General features: G+C 41.8%; 1 protein-coding gene across 1 annotated transcript in view; it reads left to right on the plus strand.

The window, feature by feature from the left end:
- The window catches only part of UROC1 (urocanate hydratase 1), a 35,775-nt gene that overhangs the window by 4,204 nt on the left and 12,012 nt on the right, over positions 1-19,559 (plus strand). Inside the window, exons 2-14 of the mRNA XM_057417536.1 lie at positions 2,375-2,505; positions 4,929-5,022; positions 6,081-6,140; positions 8,390-8,518; positions 9,178-9,239; positions 10,253-10,319; positions 10,907-11,050; positions 14,286-14,374; positions 14,909-14,971; positions 15,599-15,778; positions 16,091-16,188; positions 16,972-17,044; positions 17,877-17,998. Coding sequence (XP_057273519.1) covers positions 2,375-2,505; positions 4,929-5,022; positions 6,081-6,140; positions 8,390-8,518; positions 9,178-9,239; positions 10,253-10,319; positions 10,907-11,050; positions 14,286-14,374; positions 14,909-14,971; positions 15,599-15,778; positions 16,091-16,188; positions 16,972-17,044; positions 17,877-17,998 — 1,312 coding nt within the window. The remainder of the gene's footprint in view (positions 1-2,374; positions 2,506-4,928; positions 5,023-6,080; positions 6,141-8,389; positions 8,519-9,177; positions 9,240-10,252; positions 10,320-10,906; positions 11,051-14,285; positions 14,375-14,908; positions 14,972-15,598; positions 15,779-16,090; positions 16,189-16,971; positions 17,045-17,876; positions 17,999-19,559) is intronic.

A 19,559-nucleotide genomic window follows, 5' to 3' on the forward strand; every position in this document is an offset into this window, starting at 1 on the left:
TCTTCCTGATGCACATGGCAATTGCCCTTTCATAAAGCAGCCAGGCTCTATCTAAGCAATTTTCAGTGCCCAGCTCTCCTATTGAGAGGTTGTTTCAGAGCCTCTTATATTTAAATTAGTCTAATTTCAGGACTACATTTATAGGTAATTCACAGCTATTTATTCCTCTTCAGCATTTTCCTGATGCTCCTTCCTGCTTTGACACTTATCCTGCAGTGAGACAACAATCAAATGTCACCTTTGTTCAGTTCAGCTAAACAAGCTGCAGTCTTGGTCCTCTTTTACAGGATCCCTATTGTCTGCCCAACCAAGGTGCCCTTCGCACCCTTCATGTCACATCCAAGTTCATGTTTCATTAATGTTTGCATCATCAAAATTCAAGCTTCTGCTGGTGCGTAGCACTAATAGCATAGAGGCTCAGGCTGAGAAAATTCATTTGGAAACCCAAACAGATTTTACTTGCTTGTATTTTTAGGGCAAAGAAGAATATTTGCCCATTAGTTTCATTATAACTACAAATGTATCGATCAAAGCCTGCGTGATCTTTGCTGGGCTGGAAGCAAAACACTTATCCTGGTAGCTCTCATATGCAGCCAAAATGCCAAATTCAGCAATGTTTTCCCTCTTGGCTGTGTTGTTGTAAGGGGTGTGGGTGGTTTTATTCGTGCTTTAGGAACTCCTTAGATTGAGAACTCACTGTGGTTGTTTGCCTCTGAGATTGACTTTGAAAATCCCCACGTATTTTGTCATGATGTGGATATAGCTGGGAGTTTTGTGTTCATTAATAACATGCCCTTGAAAAGTGACTGCTTATCTAACTGGAGAAGAGTAAGGTGGTGGTTGAAATGGTGTTTGTATTTGATTAGCTGGTAAATAGGGTTTTCCCCCTTGTCATTCCCTGCATGGAAGGGCAAATGTAATTTGGAGGGGTTTTACAGGTCAGGTCTCAGCTGGTGCACATCAGTATAGCTTCACTGATGTGAAAGGGTCTGACCCAGACCTGTTCAGCAGCAAGTGTGCCAACAAAACCCTCTTTTAGTATGAGGCATTTTGAGACTTAAATATTGTTCTTTCAGTTGCTCTAAGGTGTGTGAGACCAGCATGCTCAAATGAAGGAGCTGGAGAGCTCTAACTGTATGAACCGGCCCATAGTCATGTTGAATTAGGAGTTGTATTACTGAGCTGAGGGCTTTAGAGAGCTTTTCAGGACTTCTTACCAAGATAAATGTTGATGATACCTGGACTGGATGGTTCTTGATGCCTTTGTTTAGATACCTGTGCTACAGCCAACCCCTTCACTTCATCCCGAAAGCACTTGTTCCATAACTCTTTGAAATGCCACCAAAATGTATCACAAACATGGGGTATCCTTGCTATAACAGCCCTCTCCAAAACTATGTTTTCCTGATGGTTTTATAGACTGTTATTGGATTTGAAAGCAAGTGTGATCCCTTTCTACCCTTTCTACAGCTATTAAATCAGCCTAATAAAGATGTGGAATTCCATATGACTTGTAGATCTCAACTAAAAGTCATTTGGATAGTATCACCACTTGTCAGGGAACTTATGAAGTCTTTTAGCATCTTTGCATGAAATTGGCTTTTCAAAGATTACAGGATCTTTATTCTCATTATGGTTTTAATCAAATGGGACATGGAATACAGATACATGACTGTTACTAAAGATAGTGATTTATTTATGGCTCCTTTCATCCAAAAGGACATACTGTACTTTGCAAACCATGGGTAATGTCTTTGAAGACAACAGAGTGTAAGCCACGTAGCATCATCTGCAGAATTTAATTCAGTGCCTATTAATCATGTAAGCTAATTTGGAAGTGATACATGTAGCATCAGTAACATAATGTATTGCAGAGGGTGGGGGTTTATGTAGTGAATCTTTAATAAGACTTAGCCCAAGAACATCTTCATCTGGGAGTATGTCACATAACTCAGGGCTGAGTTCCCTCTTTTGAAGGTCTTCAGTGTCTGTAGGAGTTCAGAGTCCCAGTCTAAGGAATTCTGAATGCTTTCCTTGGTAGTTCAGTGCCCCCTAGCACTGTGAGAGGGAAGACATCCATGTCTGACACTGGGATTGAGCACTATTGAGCAGATCAAGGTCTCTCCATGCAGATTTGGGATGGGGAGGGTTACATGTGTTCAGGAATTGAATCTACAAGGGAAGATGCAGGTAGAAAAACTTCAATAGGAAAGCAGGAATGGAGCTCCTCTGGTGTAAGCTTGGCCTTTAAAATCGTCTCATCCTTGTGATAGCTTAGGCAAGCTTCCAGTTGAGTCTGGCTAAGGTTCAGGGCCACCTTCTTACCTCCATTTCTCTTTTCCCTCGTTTTTTTGTCTCTGGGTGTTTTTGGCAGCTGGCTTTGCGCAATGCCTTGCGTTATTTCCCACCTGAAATACAAAAGAAGCTGGCCCTGGAATTTGCTGAGGAGCTCCGGCTGTATGGCCACATCTATATGTACAGGTTCTTCCCAGAGATCGAGATGAGGTAAGGACTGGATAACTCGCACTGTATTTGGCTGATAACCACCTTTCACCTGTGGAACTGCCCTTTAGATAGTGGCATTGCTGTGTCCTAACTTACCTCTTGTAGAACTCATGTCATAACATACCAATGAAGTGCTTCATCTGAATAAATCGGATGCTCCGTGTATCATTAGATACAGTGGTTTCATTTCCAGTGAGGGATACTGCATGTTTTGGGGTGCTCTTCTGTAAAGCTGTGTAACACTTATCCTTCATCCTCCCACTTTCATCCTCATGAATCCCATGGCACTAGTAGGTAGACAGTGTGCACCTTTCTGGATAGGCTGGGCCAGGACTAGGACAGTCTCACTGCTAGAAAGCTCAGCACCACTCAATGGAAAGGTTTGTGCAAGGTTGTGTGCTTGATAATGCTGGCTTTATCATACACAGAGATCCCAGATGCTCTGCCCCATGGCAGGTCTTAGTTTCTAAAGGCCAGTCATTATGCAGAGACCTCTGATTGCAACCTGGACAGAAAACTTGAGGTGCTGCAAGTCAAGTCTCAGCTGAACCAAGAGGTAAGACCAGATGAGTGAATGGGGTTGGGCCTGCTGTGAGTGGCTGGTTGTTTCCCAGTCTGACAAAGAAGGTTTTCTGGGCTTAATAGGAAGACAGTACATCTTTCCATCATTGGAACCTGTATCTGACCCTGGTTTGTAATGTGCTGTGCCTGTTGATCTTGGAGCATCACTTCATTCTGGGGCTGATGGGGCTAATGTTTGTGAAGCAGAACAGTTTCAGAGAGGGCTGCCAGGGGCTAGCTGCGTTTTTCAGACTGATGGATTCCTTTTTGCATCCAGCAGGCGCCTGGTTAATGTCTACACAGGAATCTGAATAAAGCAAGGGACCAGAAAGCACTCTGATTTCCACAGACATCTGTGCTGCCCATACTAGCCTGGGGTCAGCTGCTGTAGAATTCAGCTAAGGGGAAGACAACTGGAAGACTGTTTGAAAGATATTGCAGAGCTGGACTTCAGAGGACCCTAGTCCTGACCAGGGCACCTTCCAAGTAGGCTTCATGAGGCAGTCCACCAGCTGGTTTCCATCACTGGCATCAGTGACTATTTAATAGCTTCATTTCACTGATCACTCTATTAGATTCTTACAGTCTCAGATTAAGACAAAGCGTTTTGTTCTCTGTAGCCTAGTAGTTTTTGTTGTGTCCCAGGGAGCAGAGTCCAACTTGGTTCTGTTCCATTTAACAGCCATGTTCCCATACCAGCACACTCAACTGATATCTAAACTTTGGGCATCTTACGCTCTGCACAACATTATGTGGAAATCCCTTCTCTTGATGCATTGGTATCATTCCATAGAAATCCTGTTGTTTTATCACATCAAGCTAAGAAAAGCAGCAAATGCTAATAAAGTACTATGGAAAAACTCCAATGCATTCCCTGCTGATTTGGCAAAGACTACAAGGTATTTGGTTTAGTATCCTGATGTACAAAGCAAGGATAAAGTGCATCCGATCATGGGGGGAGCCTGTTTACTAAATGTGTAGAATATATATTTCAGAACCTTTCTAGCATAGCTGTCTTCCCTGTACAAACCAAGTGTCCAGCTGCTGAAGATTGATGGCCCAATAAAAGGGAGATCATTTAGAAACCATGTTAAGTGATCCTGTCTGCCTTTAGGAATTCCAGCATCTCTAATGGTGGTGCTGCTTACAGAAAGGAAAGAGCAAAACTCTTCAATGGTTATACTGCCTTTTAGTATTGTGCCTTAGGGGCTGCAGCATAGTTGTACTGGGACCTAGGCAAACACAGCAAAGGAATTGTCCCTGCCCTTAAGGGTGACAGTATAAATCTAGGATAGAGGTTTTAGAGCAGTTTGTTATGGCAGATGGTGCAGGAGAAGATAGCAGTGAGATGATTGCGGCAGTTGGCATTGAACCACGCTAGTGGTAGGAAACCTGACTCAGGATACCTTTGTGAGGGTTTCCTCTATCTCACCTCTCCACTGCCTGCATGAAATACATCTTATTCAATAAAAAGGCCTGTTTTTCTCCAAACTGTTTCAGGTTTTGAGAGCTGCTTTGGGACTGAAATTCAAGCTGAGTGTCTTAGATAGGATCTTAAATAACAAGAGCTGCTGAGCCTGAAGGCAGCTTCCACTGATGCTGTTTTCCTTGGTGTGGCAGGATATAGCTGCTTGGCCTGGTAACGGCATTAGAGAGGCCAGTTCCAGCCTCCCCAGAATAATCCAGTTTAAAGCAATGAGAGCTCTTGGCCACCATATGTGCCAGTTGTGATTAACTGATTCAGTAAATAAGCTGAATGCAGGTATTTTCTTTGCTTGTTTAACCTGACTCACTGTGGGGTCTGTGGTTGTGGTCGCCCTCATGAATCAGTGTCTCTCCTTAATTTTTGCCTCCTGTTTCAGAGCGTACCCCATAGGAGAATACCCTTGCAAGACCAAATCAGCTGCTGCCATTATGTTGATGATCATGAATAATCTGGATCCCTCAGTGGCTCAGGTAAGGTACAGTGAAAATAAACTGGATTCATAGGGCAGCAGATCTGCAAGTGACTGTTCTGTGCTCTCATATAAAACCTGAACAATTTAGGCATATAGGATGCCATTAATCCTTGCGCAGGTGATTCTTCTTCCATGGACTGAATAGGATTTTAGTTGTTCCTGGGTGTTTTGTTAGTTCTGTGCCCCAAGGTCCATGCCAGCCCCTGTACATGGAGAGCTGGCTGCTGTGTGTTGACTAGGCACGTAAAGTGTGGTACCTAATGGGTGATGTGCTAGAACGTCCATTTCTGTGAGTCTGCAAGGGGCTAAAGCTGCTTCTATACTTGTGGTTGTGTGTTGATTCCTGGGCTTTGGAATCTTTTGTATTAAGTTCTTTAGTTTCCTGTTGTGTGCAGTTCTGAATCCTACACAGGGGGTCCTGGTCCTAACACAGACCTCTTGGGCATCCTACACCACCAGTAAGGCTCACTCCAGCTTCCACTATAGATGGGAGCTTCGTTGCTACCTGTAGCAAGTAGAGCTCAGCTCTTAGTACATTGCTGCTACTCCAAATTACATTGAAAAATCGGTGCTGATGCTCTCTGCTTTGAAAGCTCATCCCTCAAGCACAGATTGACTGGAGGATTACAGGACCAGAGGACATCTTTCCCAGCACTACCCAATGTAATGCACAGAGGCATGCAACTACGCCCCTCTGCCCTGCTGCTCATAGACTCTTCCAGCTGTAAATGCCAGTGGCAACCAATCTATAAGCTCACTCTGTCCCTCTAAAGGAGCTTACTGGGATGTCTGATATGGAAATGGCAACCAAGGAACCACGTTGTGGCATTCCGCAGCCAAAATACCACCGTAACAATAACAAACGCCTCATTTTGAAAAGGAATTTTCTTTCTTTTCCTTAGATAATCACTTTAATAATAATATTTTCTGATTTCAGGAATTTAGAGTTGCTACAATAAGCCCTAGAAAAGATTTATTACTGAGATTAGAAAACCAGCTTGGAGACACAGCAAAATGCTCCAGAAAAGTGCTTGCCTTATAAATTGTCTTTTCCAGTTTCCTCAGGAGCTTGTCACTTACGGAGGGAACGGGCAGGTCTTCAGCAACTGGGCCCAGGTAGGACGTTGCTGCTTGTGCAGCTCATTTCATGAAGCCAGTTTCACCCTCCCCCATGCACATTCTGCTTAGGCAGTTCGTGATAATTCTTGGCAGTCGTTGTCTCAAAACACTCCAAAACATCCTGTCTGGATAGAGGAATGCTCCCTTATGAACTGCATAGACAGGGAGAGCTTTATTTAGTAAGGAGAGCACAGACAGCCCAACAGAAATACTAACCATACTACCATAAACAGACCAAGCTGTGTACAATGATGTAAAGACCAGCTCTTTCTCTGATGTATTTGTATGTGCCTGTGTATTTAACACAGATAAATTTGGAGTCAAAATGAATTCTGTGTAATAAAAAAGTGTATCTTTTGCTTATTTCTGGTGCTTTTGGGGTACTTCTCACAGCAAGTAATGGAATTAAAAGGCTTTGATTTAGGAAAATGCAACCCTGAGTCATGCTTCAGTTTCCTGACCTGATAAATGGGAGTTAAATGGAAGTCTTGGGCAGTTTTTGAGGCAAAACCATTCTGAGTTGTTAAAAGAATGGTACCATGGCAATACACATCATTTCTTCATCCTGTGTATTGATTAGTAAATGCCAGTTAACTGATGCCTGTTAACTACTTGAGTTTTACAGCATTTCTCGCCTGAGCAGTGCCAGCAGTTTATATAGCAGCCTTTATTGGACTGACATCCCCTATGCAGATGCTGGGCTACAAGGTGAAGTAGCAACACTGCCCAAGTCTGAAATACTCTTTTCCCTTGCTCTCATCCAAGCCAGAGCCATGACCTGCAGTTGTTTTGCAGCAGAACAAACAAAACCTTTTTGTTTTTGCTTACTTAGAGTAGCAATCACATGAATGATTCAGTTATGACAGAACATTTTGTTCTGTTTGTGGCTTGAAAACATCCTTTTTTTTGCAAATCATTGCAAAATTCCTAATGAAAAGGTTGAGATTGGTTTCTATCGCCTGTTTATATCCTCCAGGCCTCCCTTCTGAATAACTCTGAAGGAATGAACCAAGCCCAGAGTTAACTTTACAAGCCTGCAACAAGAACTGTTCTTTAAGCTAGGAAAGGCTTTTGCTTCCTCCTTACTTGTTGCGCCTTTCAATGCGAAATGATTGCTCTTATAGCTTCTGGTTGTATTACAGTGTGTTCCCAGCCTGCCAAAGAATGGGCAGTTCAGCTGGTTACCTGTCCTGCCATAGGACCAGACTTTGAGTATTCAATGTATTTCATGAAACAAAACCATCTATAAAGCAAGAGAGTAAATCTGGTAACTCCTTCCTGTTCACCTGAACTTGCTCTTTGGGGTTAGAAGGGACTGGCTTCAAATCTGTACTGATTTAAATTGGAGCAAAGGCACAACCACAGAGGTTAAGTGCCCATGACAAGTGGTTCTGTTTGTTTGTCACTGATACTGCTGTCTCTTTCATCAGCGGTTCCTTCATTAACTCAAAACTTTGTGTCCCCTCATAAAACTCTGGTTTCAAGCTGCCATTCCAGTATTACATGGGAAAGCTCCTCTCAGGCCAACCTGTCCCATCCTAAAAGTCCTGTGGAATATAATGGGCTCTGTGACCACAATGGATGTGAATTAATTCTATAGGCAGCTTAGATGATCAAACCCTACTTTTTGGCATACATCAAGAGTAACTATTGAATTATGCAGAGCTGAGATGCATTTATGTGTACACTCATGAGTGCCCCAAGGACTTTCTTTGCTCTCCATCATGAAAGCTGATTTGTTTTTTTTTAGAAGAAAAAATGATTTCTTGTTTTAGTACACATTGTAGTATCTATTTGTTGAAAACACGAGAAGCACTAGAAGGTGCTGAATTACCCATTTCAGGTTAGGCTTAACAATATGCATGGGTATTTTAATCACCTATAAGGAAAACGTTGCAGCTTGGCTTTGGAAAGATAGCCAGTAAAGTGCCAGATCCAAATGGTTAACCTCAGGATAAAATTAGAATAGCTTTAAAAATGAAGGATTTCTGGGGTTTATACAGGAGAAATGATTCTGGAGCTCATTCAGACTTCTGCTTGCTGGTGATTTATGTTTCCTGCTGAGTGATATCTCTTAATGCAGTTCATTAAAAAGCAAGAATGTGTTGAGAGCTCTGGCTGTTATTCCATATGTGAATGCACCTCATTATCTCTATATCTGTCTTCATAATCAAAGTTTAGCAGCTTCACAAAGAAACATGAATGTAAGATGCAGATTCCCTCACTTTCCTCACCTTCCCTTCCAGTTCTGGTTGGTAATGCACTATTTGTCAGAGATGACTGAAGAGCAAACACTAGTGATGTACAGCGGGCATCCTTTGGGACTCTTTCCCAGCCATCGCTATGGTCCTCGATTAATCATTACTAATGGCATGGTAGGTATTAGCATCTTGTTTTCTCTTTGTCCTCCTCTTCTGTTGAGTTTAAGTGTTGGAATTAAAATGTTATTTATGCTACCTGAGCTTACACACAGGAGAATCTGGGGTCCAAATTCTGCAGCATTTATTCCAGTAGTTGTTCTCACCTCATGTGTGCTGATCTGCAGTGATGGAGGGAACAATTCTCTCCTTATTAGACAACTCCTGTTCTGACTGAGCCCAAACTATACATGTTCTTGACCAAAACACTTCATCTAGGCTCAGTTTGGAAGATTTAAAAGCCTTCAGTAGGCAAACAGACGATTCTTAATCAGGTGCTCAGGTATCTGGACTGCTTTGCTTGAAAGCCAAGCTGGACAAGTGAATATGATGTTCTTTGCCAGTCTTCTGGGCTATTCAATATCTATCTCCCTGCAGGCTAGTTTTGTGGCTACAGAACGGCTTTGCTTGAATTTGCATGACAGTCACAGTGCCAGAAAGACCAGACATCTTGTTTTCTAGTAGTAGAATACATAGAATAACCCACCTGAATTACTTCTCCTGTTTTCAGTGTCTTTCTATGTGCGTGACCATAGCCAAAGAAATGTAAGCTGTTAAAAATACCTGCTTAAATCTCTAATTTGCTAATGTGGGTTTTCTTTTGACTGTTTTCTTAGGTCATTCCCAACTATTCCTCCAGAGATGAATATGAGAAGTTGTTTGCTTTGGGGGTAACAATGTAAGAAGATATCTCACTATTCAAATAGATCAAATCCTTAACTAAAATGTAATTCAGGCATCAAGCAGTGGCTGCTTAAAATTTCTAATGCAGTTGGATTTCAACAGGGCATAAAGCCCTGATGCTGCAAAGCATTAATGCTCTCTTAAGTGAAATTACATAGGAGTTCGAGTTATCTTCAGCCATGTTTATAAGGCTGTAATTGAGGTCTGCTGGAAATTAGCCTTAGCTTTATGTGTGAGACTTGGCTGAATTACAGCCTGAAGCCTTCATCATACCCTTCTTGTAGCACTGGCTAGTTCCACTTTGCAGTGGTTGTCTTGCAGTCTACAGAAGAGACAAGTTCTGAAACATTCCTTCACACTGAGAGAAAGCTTTGAAGTAGAAAGTTAGGTCTTATATATATACATATATATATGCATATAATTATTATTACCCCCTTTTTTACTGCTGATCTAGCTGATGAGCACATGATTATTATTCTGTTGTGTACCATAGGGAGAATAAATTAAAACCACTAGAGAGCTGCATGTGTACAGATAAGGAAGCTGGAAGAAAACAAAGGATGCAAATAGAGAATATTCATTGCCACTTTCCTGAGAATTTCATAGCAATGTGGGCAATTGTTTTGGGCTAACGACCTCAAAAGTGGCTATGTGACTCGCTGAATGCCACTGAAAACCAGTGGCATAAAGATGCCAACAAGGTGAAAAGGAGTATCCTTGTCTTCTAGCCACTATGCTAAATGCCAAGTCAAGTTTACACACAGTTTTTTGATCCAGGAGTTTTGAACTCAATTTAAGGAGTTAAATGCTCCTCCAAAACCACATTAATGCTAATCAAGAAACTCAATTACATTGCAATTTGATACTGGCAGTTATTTAACAACAAATCAAGGCAGAGATGGGTTGTTTTGTTTTTTTTTTTGTTACAATGGAAAGATATGTAGGCATGTACAGAATTCATTCCAGCCTTAGTACATGTGGTGTGACTGTGTTCATTACTATTGCCAGGTACGGTCAGATGACTGCAGGGAGCTACTGCTACATTGGGCCTCAGGGAATAGTCCATGGCACTGTGGTAAGAAGCTGGGGAAAGGTCTATTTGTGAATCCTTTTTGGAGGAGGGTGCCTCCAGCAGTGGCTGGTGACTGGCGTGGGTTGGATTGGATTGCTGTAAGGCAATGTTCTGTCTGCCAAAGAAACTCTCATTGCCTGTTCCTTGAAAACTGAGTGTCCTATCACTCAGTCCATGGCATGTTATCCAGCATGCAGACGTGAAGGAATCAAGGTCTCAATCTGTGCTCATATCTAGCGACAGCAAGTGATGTATGAATTGACCAAACATGTTAGAGGAAAAACATTTCTTAGCTTATTTTCTTAGCTATTTTCCTTAGCTGTTTTCTGCAGTGGTCCTAAATATGTCTCTATTCCCCAGGAGCAGCATATTGGGAATCACTGGTTATCCTATTCTATTTCATCGTGAGGGAAATAAACATAATCAGGATAGACCATACCATCACTTTAACATGCTCCCTTCCAAAAAGATTAATAGTCCAAATGACCCCTAATTTTCAAACTGTATTTCCAAAAGGGACAGAAGATCCTTACATTTCAGGGACTGCAGGAAAATAGCTCCTGGTAATGGCTGTGTTGTGTTGTGTGCAGCTCACAGTGCTCAACGCCGGCCGTCGCTACTTGAAGGCAGAAGACCTGTCTGGAAAAGTGTTTGTTACTTCGGGTCTCGGAGGGATGAGTGGGGCACAAGCAAAGGCTGCCGTCATTGCTGGGTGTGTGGGGATCATTGCAGAGGTGAGAGTGATGCTTCCTTCATTCTGTCTTCTCTACATGTGCTGAATCAGAACCCTCATACTCCTGATCTGTCACATTCCTGAAGTAACCCTGACAGCCAAACTCGATGAAATTTACTCTTTTCATAGATCTGTCTCTCCTTTGCAGAGCATTTTTTGCTCTATATTTGTTCACAGACTGCAGGGATATGGACTATAACTTCTTGTGATTGCTTCACGAATAATGCAGGATGAGGTTGTCATTCTCAGTGCTTGAGCTACCTTCATTTCATGTCATTTCCACAGGCAGTTCCCAGTCTCTGTTAAAAGGTGTTAGTTACATTGCAATTAACCTTTAATGCCTCCTGCACCATTATCAGGTGCAATGGGGAGTACCTGTTAAAAGTGTTGGTATGATTCACTCATCAAGGCTGGGACAATGAAGTTCTTGGTGTTGCGATTCTTTGAAGGCAATGGGATTTTGTAAAACTGAGAATTTTAAGGCTGGCTTCAGTATGAAGATGGTGAGGTTTAATTACAAGCACTTATGAGAATCACAGTTTGTAGACAGTGAAGGTAAGTGCTGCTAAAGGGAAGTGGTGATGGGAAGTTCTGCAAGTACCATGTTCCCTAAAGCTCACCTACAATATATGTTCTTTTTAGAGTCTTTTGTCCTAATGTAATGTTTCTCTGTTCCAAATATATTAAATATGAGTTATTTCCTCATATAAATAAAGGGAATCTAGTCATGATCTGTAATTCAGACTGCTCGTGTCCAAGCAATTGGAATAGTGTATGATAGGATCCACTGGATTCACAGATATCTTTAAGTATCATATATAATGCAGAACATGAGCCTATAAGCTTTGAGTGAAATACATTTTTGTATTAAAAAGTAACATTAGGTTCTAATAACCGGCATTTTTCAGCTATTCTGCTGATCACAGGGCTCTGTTCTCACATATCAGATGGAGGGATGGACTACAGAAACACTGCAACAATCTGTAACAGGCTATAAGTAACCTGGAGAGGGGCTTTGGACAAAGGCCTGTAGGGACAAGGGGAACGGCTTTAACCTGTCAGAAGGTAGACTGAGATTAGGTTTCATCTGTTTTGCAATGATGGTGTAAGTGTTGTTAGCACAGGAGCTTGGTGGGTATTTGAGATCTCATCAGGTGCTCTCTGCAGATTAAATCCAATGAATTTATTATTGGGCAAATGATTATTGAATAAATTATCTTTATTCAGATTTCCACTCTGTCATCATGAGCTTTCAAATGCTGGAATACAAAGGGAAGATTCCAGTGAATGCTATTCTCAGCAGCCCTTTGTCCTTTTCATCTCTGTGGCTGCAGATGATTTTGTTCAGGAGGCTGAATATTGCCTGGTTTTTATCTCCTGTGAGATGATCCTTGTCGGAAATGAGCCTCAGGAGCACATCTGGATAGCTACATACATGTACATATTATTTATTTAAGGAACTATTTATGCAAATGGCATTGCTGAATTGTGCAAGAGATGTCATTTTTGTCAGCCAGGGCTTCCGAAGCTCAGACAGAAGGGATTAATGGGGCAAGTCTTTTACCTCTCCTGTTTGACATGAAGCAGATTGTTATTTATGAAATAATTGTGTAGAGGGCTAGCCATCTCCTCTGAGCTGCACGGAGCTCTTTAGTCTCACACTGGAGGTGGCATCAGCTCATCATCTTTGTGCAGTCTTTAAACATGCTGAGGTTTAAAGACTGATCAAAAATGAGCAGGTTTTGCAAGTGTGTTTTAATGCAAGCTAGTTTTCTCGAGTCTGTGAAAGGCTTAGGCTGTCAGGACTGGAGTAAAGCATGTAGGATGTGCTAACAGATTTAAATAGATCTGCTCTGTTATACTGAGATTTAAATGAACCCCATTCCTGTAATTCATACAGACCATTTAATATCTTTCCTCTTGTGCTGATTTAAATAACTCCCAAAGGAGCTGTCCCCCACAGCACCTGACTTCAGTGAGTAATTCCATTGGCAGTGACACTGATATTATCATAATTGGGCTTTTGGAAGGAGTCTTTATTGCTGATGTGGGAAATGCTGGAAGGTTTCTCATGCTAAGAATAATTAGGAAAGAAAAGGTTTCCTGGTGTTCAGGCGCCTCCTGAATACAGAACTTAATTAATTTACATCTAAATACTTTGTTAATGAGAAATAATAGAATGAAAACGACTGGGGTGGATTATAGAGAAGTAAAAATGCTTTAGTGAAATACTAGAAGATACTCAGGTTATATGCCTTATGCACACAGACTTCTGGGGTGTTCAAATCCATTGCTACCATAGGAAATCGGCTTCAATTCATTTTTCTACTTGGTTTATGCCGCTGAGACCTCGTGATATATGTATTAATGATGTGCAAGCTTGTACACTGAACCATTAATATGGAATCTGTGCCAAAGCCTCCCCAGCTTGTCTATCCATTTATATTTTTATCCAGCTGTCTCTTATGCATATACACACTGACACACAGAAGCTGAGCTCAGAAGAGAGCACAGGTTTGGGACTGAGCTTGTTTGGAGCTTCCAAGTTCAAGGGAATTAAAGATGTAGTTTTGTTTCAATCCATTCCATGTTTTCAGAGGCATTAGCCAGCTGGGCCAAGAAAACACTTTCCTCTTTCCCATATTTGGTGGAGATTTTCAACCAGCAGTCAAAGAACAAAAGTGAGGGTCGATTTTATTCAGCAAAGCATCGCTTCATGCCAAGCAGTCAGGCAGAAACGTCTGTCTCTGAGCTGATCAAAGGAAATATTTCCTCATTTAAACAGAAATTTTACTTTCATAGAAAATAGCCAGATTTGAAAAATTGGAAACATTTTGGCTTTTGGTTTATTTGATTGTTTGGTTTTTGTTTGTTTGTTTTTCCAGTATAATAATGAAAAGACAGAATAAGAAGAATTAAAATTAGTGGGAAAATGCTACTTCTTATACAATTTTAATGATAATTTTTGGTTTGTGGAATACTTAAGGAAGTGATGTATTGAAGTTTGTTGGGGTTTTTTCTCGCTTCAAGCCTGGAGTAAAACATAAGGAGTAAAAAAGGAAAACCCTGAGGTAAAAAATAAGTGTTTGACCAATGACTCCGTATTCTTAAGGCCAAGGCAGGGCAATTCCGTTTACCCATTTGCTGCTCTTTGTTGCAGACTGGTTGAAAAACTAAAGGTAAAAGTGTCTGGATGGTGCAAGCAGGAGCTTTAAGATCTCTGCTGTTTCCCTTAGGTTGATGAAGCTGCGCTTTTGAAGCGTCACAAGCAGGGATGGCTGATGGAAATCTCTAACAACCTGGACCACTGCATCGCTCGCCTTAGGTATGACTTGTACCTTAAGTCAGTGAGTTCATCTCTGTTTCCTAATCCTCACTTGACATCCTTCTGCATTGTGCTATTTTAGTGTGTATATAAAGGGGATGAGGGACACCAGGTCTGTTTGTGAATGTGAATCCTTCCTTCCAGATAGCAGCAATCATTAGTGACTACTGATGCTTACTGCAAGCTACTACTGATGCTTCATATCATTTTTATATGTTAAATGTGTCATTTGGTTTCATGTCACTTATATATGTTTAATGTGTCTTTGTTCAGCTTCATAAAACTTATTTATGTTAAATAACATCAGTTTCATGAATATGCATAGAGCAATTACAAATCATGCTACACTTGAAGCATCACTTCAGCTTTCTGAAATCAGTGATTAACAATTACATAAGGGTAGAAAGATCTCTTGCTTAGATGGGTATTGAAAACTACGTGCAGACTTCTTTGCTAGGTTTGACTGTGATTTGTACATTGCAAGATGGAATTATGAAGTCATTTTCTTCAATCAATCTTTTAAATCTATTCTAGAGATGCAAGAAAGAATAAAACTGCCCTTAGTTTGGGTTACCATGGGAACGTGGTAGATCTATGGTAAGTAGTATATATGGCTAATAGATATATTAATGCTCTGGTTTGTTAGTCAACCTGGAATTAATTCCCAAATTTGGATGAGGCATTAAGCTTGGTGCTGAGTTCATTACTCTAGATGCTCATGAAGAACTATATTGCCAAAAGAGGGGTCTTAACACTTGTGTTTCAATTCCCAGTTGCTTCCCATGCTCCTTTCCTTATGGAACAATGAATTTCTTAAGGGAAGAAATCCCTAAGATATTTCCTTGGATGAAGAAAGAATTTATCCCTTTCCTTCTAACATTTTGCTGGCTGGATAACAAGAAAATGGCTTTAACTTCAGTGAAGAATAGAAATGCTGAGGTATTGAGTGACTAAAAATAATCAGATGATGGGTGGAAATTCCTTGTCCAATGGTAAATCTTGCTCTCATACCGTATACCAAGGATTGAGACCGGTTTGTCATACTGGTATCTGACTCATCTGCCAGCATTCCTGATGTGCATCATCATTTCCCAGCTCCTTACTGCTAAAACAAAGACTTAACCTGCCAAGGGCATACCTTTATAAACAACCTCTTGGGATGGAAGAAGTTCACCTGAATGAGGAGCTAGAATGTGAACACTGTTTGAACACTCTCTTCCCCAGGGAGAGGCTGGTGCATGAGTTGGACACAACAGGAGAGCTGCTGGTTGATCTGGGATCCGACCAGACTTCATGTCATAACCCATTCAATGGGGGGTACTATCCAGTACAGCTTGGCTTTGAGGAAGCAAAGCAGCTCCTGTCCACCAACCCAGGGAAGTTCCGGACCCTGGTACAAGAGAGGTAAATCCTTTGGTCATACCTGGTTTTAACTTTTAAGTTCAGCTGCTCTACAAGTGAGCACATCTTTCTCTTAACAAGGAGTTTCTGTTCTTTGATATTTCAGTAGAAATCTGGGGTAGAGCTACAGTACTGATACAGCCCAACTGTGTTCATACACAGCTGTCACTCAGTCTGGCAGGCATCCCTTACCCACCATTTTAGAAGTAGTTTTAATGTATAAGAGCTACCCCCGATTTAGAAGTTTGCAGGTGAAATAAATATTCTTTTTTGATATATTAACAATATCAAGAATAAATGTCTTCTTTATTTCAGTCTGAAGAGACAAGTGGCTGCTATTAACAGACTAGCTGATAAGGGCATGTTTTTTTGGGATTATGGCAATGCTTTTCTCTTGGAAGCTCAAAGAGCTGGTGAGTAGATCTGGAGTTGGTAGGTAGAAATAAGGACAATCCTGCATGCATCTTCCCAGCTATAGATAGGGTTGGCCACTGCGTTATGCAAACTCTTTAGAATCCTAAAATAGTTAGGGTTGGAAAGGACCTTAAGATCATCCAGTTCCAACCCCCCTGCCATGGGCAGGGACACCTCACACTAAACCATGGCACCCAAGTCTATGTCCAGCCTGGCCTTCAACACTGCCAGGGATGGAGCATTCACAACTTCCCTGGGCAACCCATTCCAGTGCCTCACCACCCTTACAGTAAAGAACTTCCTCCTTATATCCAATCTAAACTTCCACTGTTTAAGTTTGAGCCCAGTACCCCTTGTCCTGCCACTACAGTCCCTAATGAAGAGTCCCTCCCCAGCATCCTCATAGCAGCCTTCCAGTATCTGAAGGGGGCCTGTGAGGTCTCCACGCAGCTTTCTCTTCTCCAAGCTGAACAGCCCCAACTTCCTCAGCCTATCTTTATACGGGAGGTGCTCCAGTCCCCTGATCATCCTCGTGGCCTCCTCTGGACTTGTTCCAACAGTTCCATGTCCTTTTTATGTTGAGAACACCAGAACTGCACACAATACTCCAAGTAAGGTCTCACAAGAGCAGAGTAGTATCTCTTTAGTATCTTTCTCTCATTCTGAGATGTCTGACCACCTCTGTGGATGAGATAAAGCCTTCACAGGAACCCAGGTGCAGTCTGCTTTTACATCTTGTAGTTTTTCTTCCCCAAATCACTGACTATTAAATTCTTTCATAGGTGCTGATGTTGAGAAAAGAGGAGCCAATAAAACAGAATTCCGCTACCCTTCCTACGTCCAGCACATCATGGGGTATGTTGGGGAGAACTTGGAATGAAGCACTCGAGTCCTTTGTGACCTCCCCTGTGTAGGGGAGAGTATTAGAGATAGCACTTAGTGCAGGTCTTACAATGTACTATAAATGATGAGAAGGAGTCAGTAGGAGGAAATTCATCTCACAGGTATTATGTCGGGGTTAGTCCTATTTTTCTCCACTCTGGAGTAATGCCCAGCATGGTTTAGGAAGCTGTCCTCTTGGCTGTAAGCATCATACTTGCATCATACTTACATCATGCTCATGTTTTCTATCGCCTTCCTTAGAGTTACACTTTGGCCTCCGACTCACGCTTAACTTGCCTGTACCATGTGAATCAGAGCTTGAACACAGAGTAAAGCAGCAATCAGATCTCTCCTGGAACTGAACTGAAGCGTGTCTTACTGTTGTGTGTAAACAATGTGGACAGCAAATGAGTCTGGACTCAGGCACTTGTTCAGAACCTGCCCTTGTCTGAGAGTGAAGATGCACTCAGCCTGGGTTTAGCACAAAAAGACCAGGCAGCAGGGAGAGTATGTCTGATGAAACAGAAGAAAACTTGCACTTCATCTGATGATGCACTAGTTTGACTGAACTGCCCAATATTCCTATCAAAAACCTGGTGTATTTGATACCCCAGTCGATGGCTGTGTGGAACAGCACTGCTTAATTTCTCAATTAATGGTCCTTGATGCTTCTGTTTAGATTAGTTCATTGAAAATGTTTCAAATTCTTCTGTCTCTAGCTAATGAAAGAAAAGCACTGCTAGCAGCCAGCATAAATAAGGAAAGAATTTCAGCTATCTCTTAATGAAGCGTGTTCTCTTCCCAGGGACATTTTTTCCCTGGGATTTGGGCCATTCCGCTGGGTTTGTACCTCAGGTGACCCACAGGATCTTGCTACCACTGACTCCATCGCCATGTCTGTGCTGGAGGAGTCTATACGTCAGGGAGGTAAGATTCCATCCCATGCCTCAACACTGGGGGCTCTTCTGAAGGGAAAAGGAAACTGAGAGTTGTGAAATGTGTGTGTGCTTTTGGCTAAAACCATAAAGAGGGGTCTCTTGCCTGTTCCACATGGGCAGCAAATCTTGCTGTTCTCTTAACTCCCGTAAGGAGTGTAACCTTACACTCCTCAACACTAAGTAGAGAGGTTATTGATCCCAAAGCTATAGTTGCAATTTGGGCTAAGAGCCTGTCTTCTCCTTTCTTAAGGGTCTTCCTGCACTTTGTCACCTTGAAACTTCAAGGCAAACAGCATCTTTCATCAACAGGTCTCCAAGGGGTTTTTCTAAAGGAGTCAAATTTCTTTGCCCTGTCTCACAGGTGAATGAGGTGTGGGAATCCAGGGAGGGATTTAAGATGCTGGTGAACAGATGAGTGGCAGGAGACCAGGTTTTCTGGGTGTGGTGCTCCATCCAGTGTCACTTATCTGTGATTACAATTTTGAGGGCTTTCTTTTGTCAGTTGCTAATAACATGACAGCCATTTCTACGCACTGGTGGAACCAATCTGGAGTATCTGCATGGCTCTGTGTGTTACTGTAGTATCTAGGGATAACATTTTCTCACTCTTCCATATGCCTGAAAGTGGGCTGTTACTGCTATCCCCTGCTTTTGAACGGAAACTGAGACAAAGCTCATTTTGTGTCAGCAAACATGAATCCTGCTGTGTTGAGACATGTCCTTGTAGCCAGTGGCTTCTTCCTGGATGCGTTCTCTAGAAGTAACAGACAGAAAGATCTGTTCTCTAAGTCTGTGCACTGTGAAGTATAAAACATGATATAGCTCTCTGAGATAGCTTATAAAAGTGAAAAAGGAACTCGTTATTTGTTCCTCTAGAGTAACTCCTGTAAACTCTCATTAAATAGCTATAATAACCCAAGTGAATCTTACCCATTGCCTTCTAGAAGATGCTTCCTTAAAGCTCATGAATGGCAGCACAATCCCACTAAAACAGCACTAACAGATGTTTCATCTCACTTCCTCCAAAGCTATGAGCTGACATGTTGATTCTTATTGCAGAGTTTAGCAGCTATCGCTTGGAAACAAGCCCTAAAGCACTGACAGGGCTTTTTAGGGTCATTAAAACTCTCTGTATGGAGGCCTGCCTCTGCAGGAATGAGCATATTTTACATCTCCCTTTTAACAGTGTGTTTAGCTCAAATTAAATATGAGCATCTTGCCTTTCCTCTTCCGTGTTTCTAGTTTTACTACATACCTAGTGACATATTGCCTAGTGGGAAGATAGTCTAAACATCCTTCTCAGTTACCAGGGACAACTTCAAGATGGGATGGCACAGATGTAAATGAGGAGAAGGTGGAGTATATAAAATCATTATATATAATTCTCTTTGAAAATGTATATCATAGAAACCCAGACTGGTTTGGGTTGGAAGGGACCTTAAAGCTCATCCAGTTCCAGCCCCTTGTCATGGGCAGGGACGCCTTCTACTAGACCAGGTTCCTCTGAGCCCCATCCAACCTGGCCTATATATATCTAAACAAGTTATAGG

Source organism: Pezoporus wallicus, unplaced genomic scaffold, assembly GCF_028554395.1.
Source record: "Pezoporus wallicus isolate ANWC-B61680 ecotype Strahan unplaced genomic scaffold, APGP_CSIRO_Pwel_v1 contig_8542, whole genome shotgun sequence".
NCBI lineage: Eukaryota > Metazoa > Chordata > Aves > Psittaciformes > Psittacidae > Pezoporus > Pezoporus wallicus.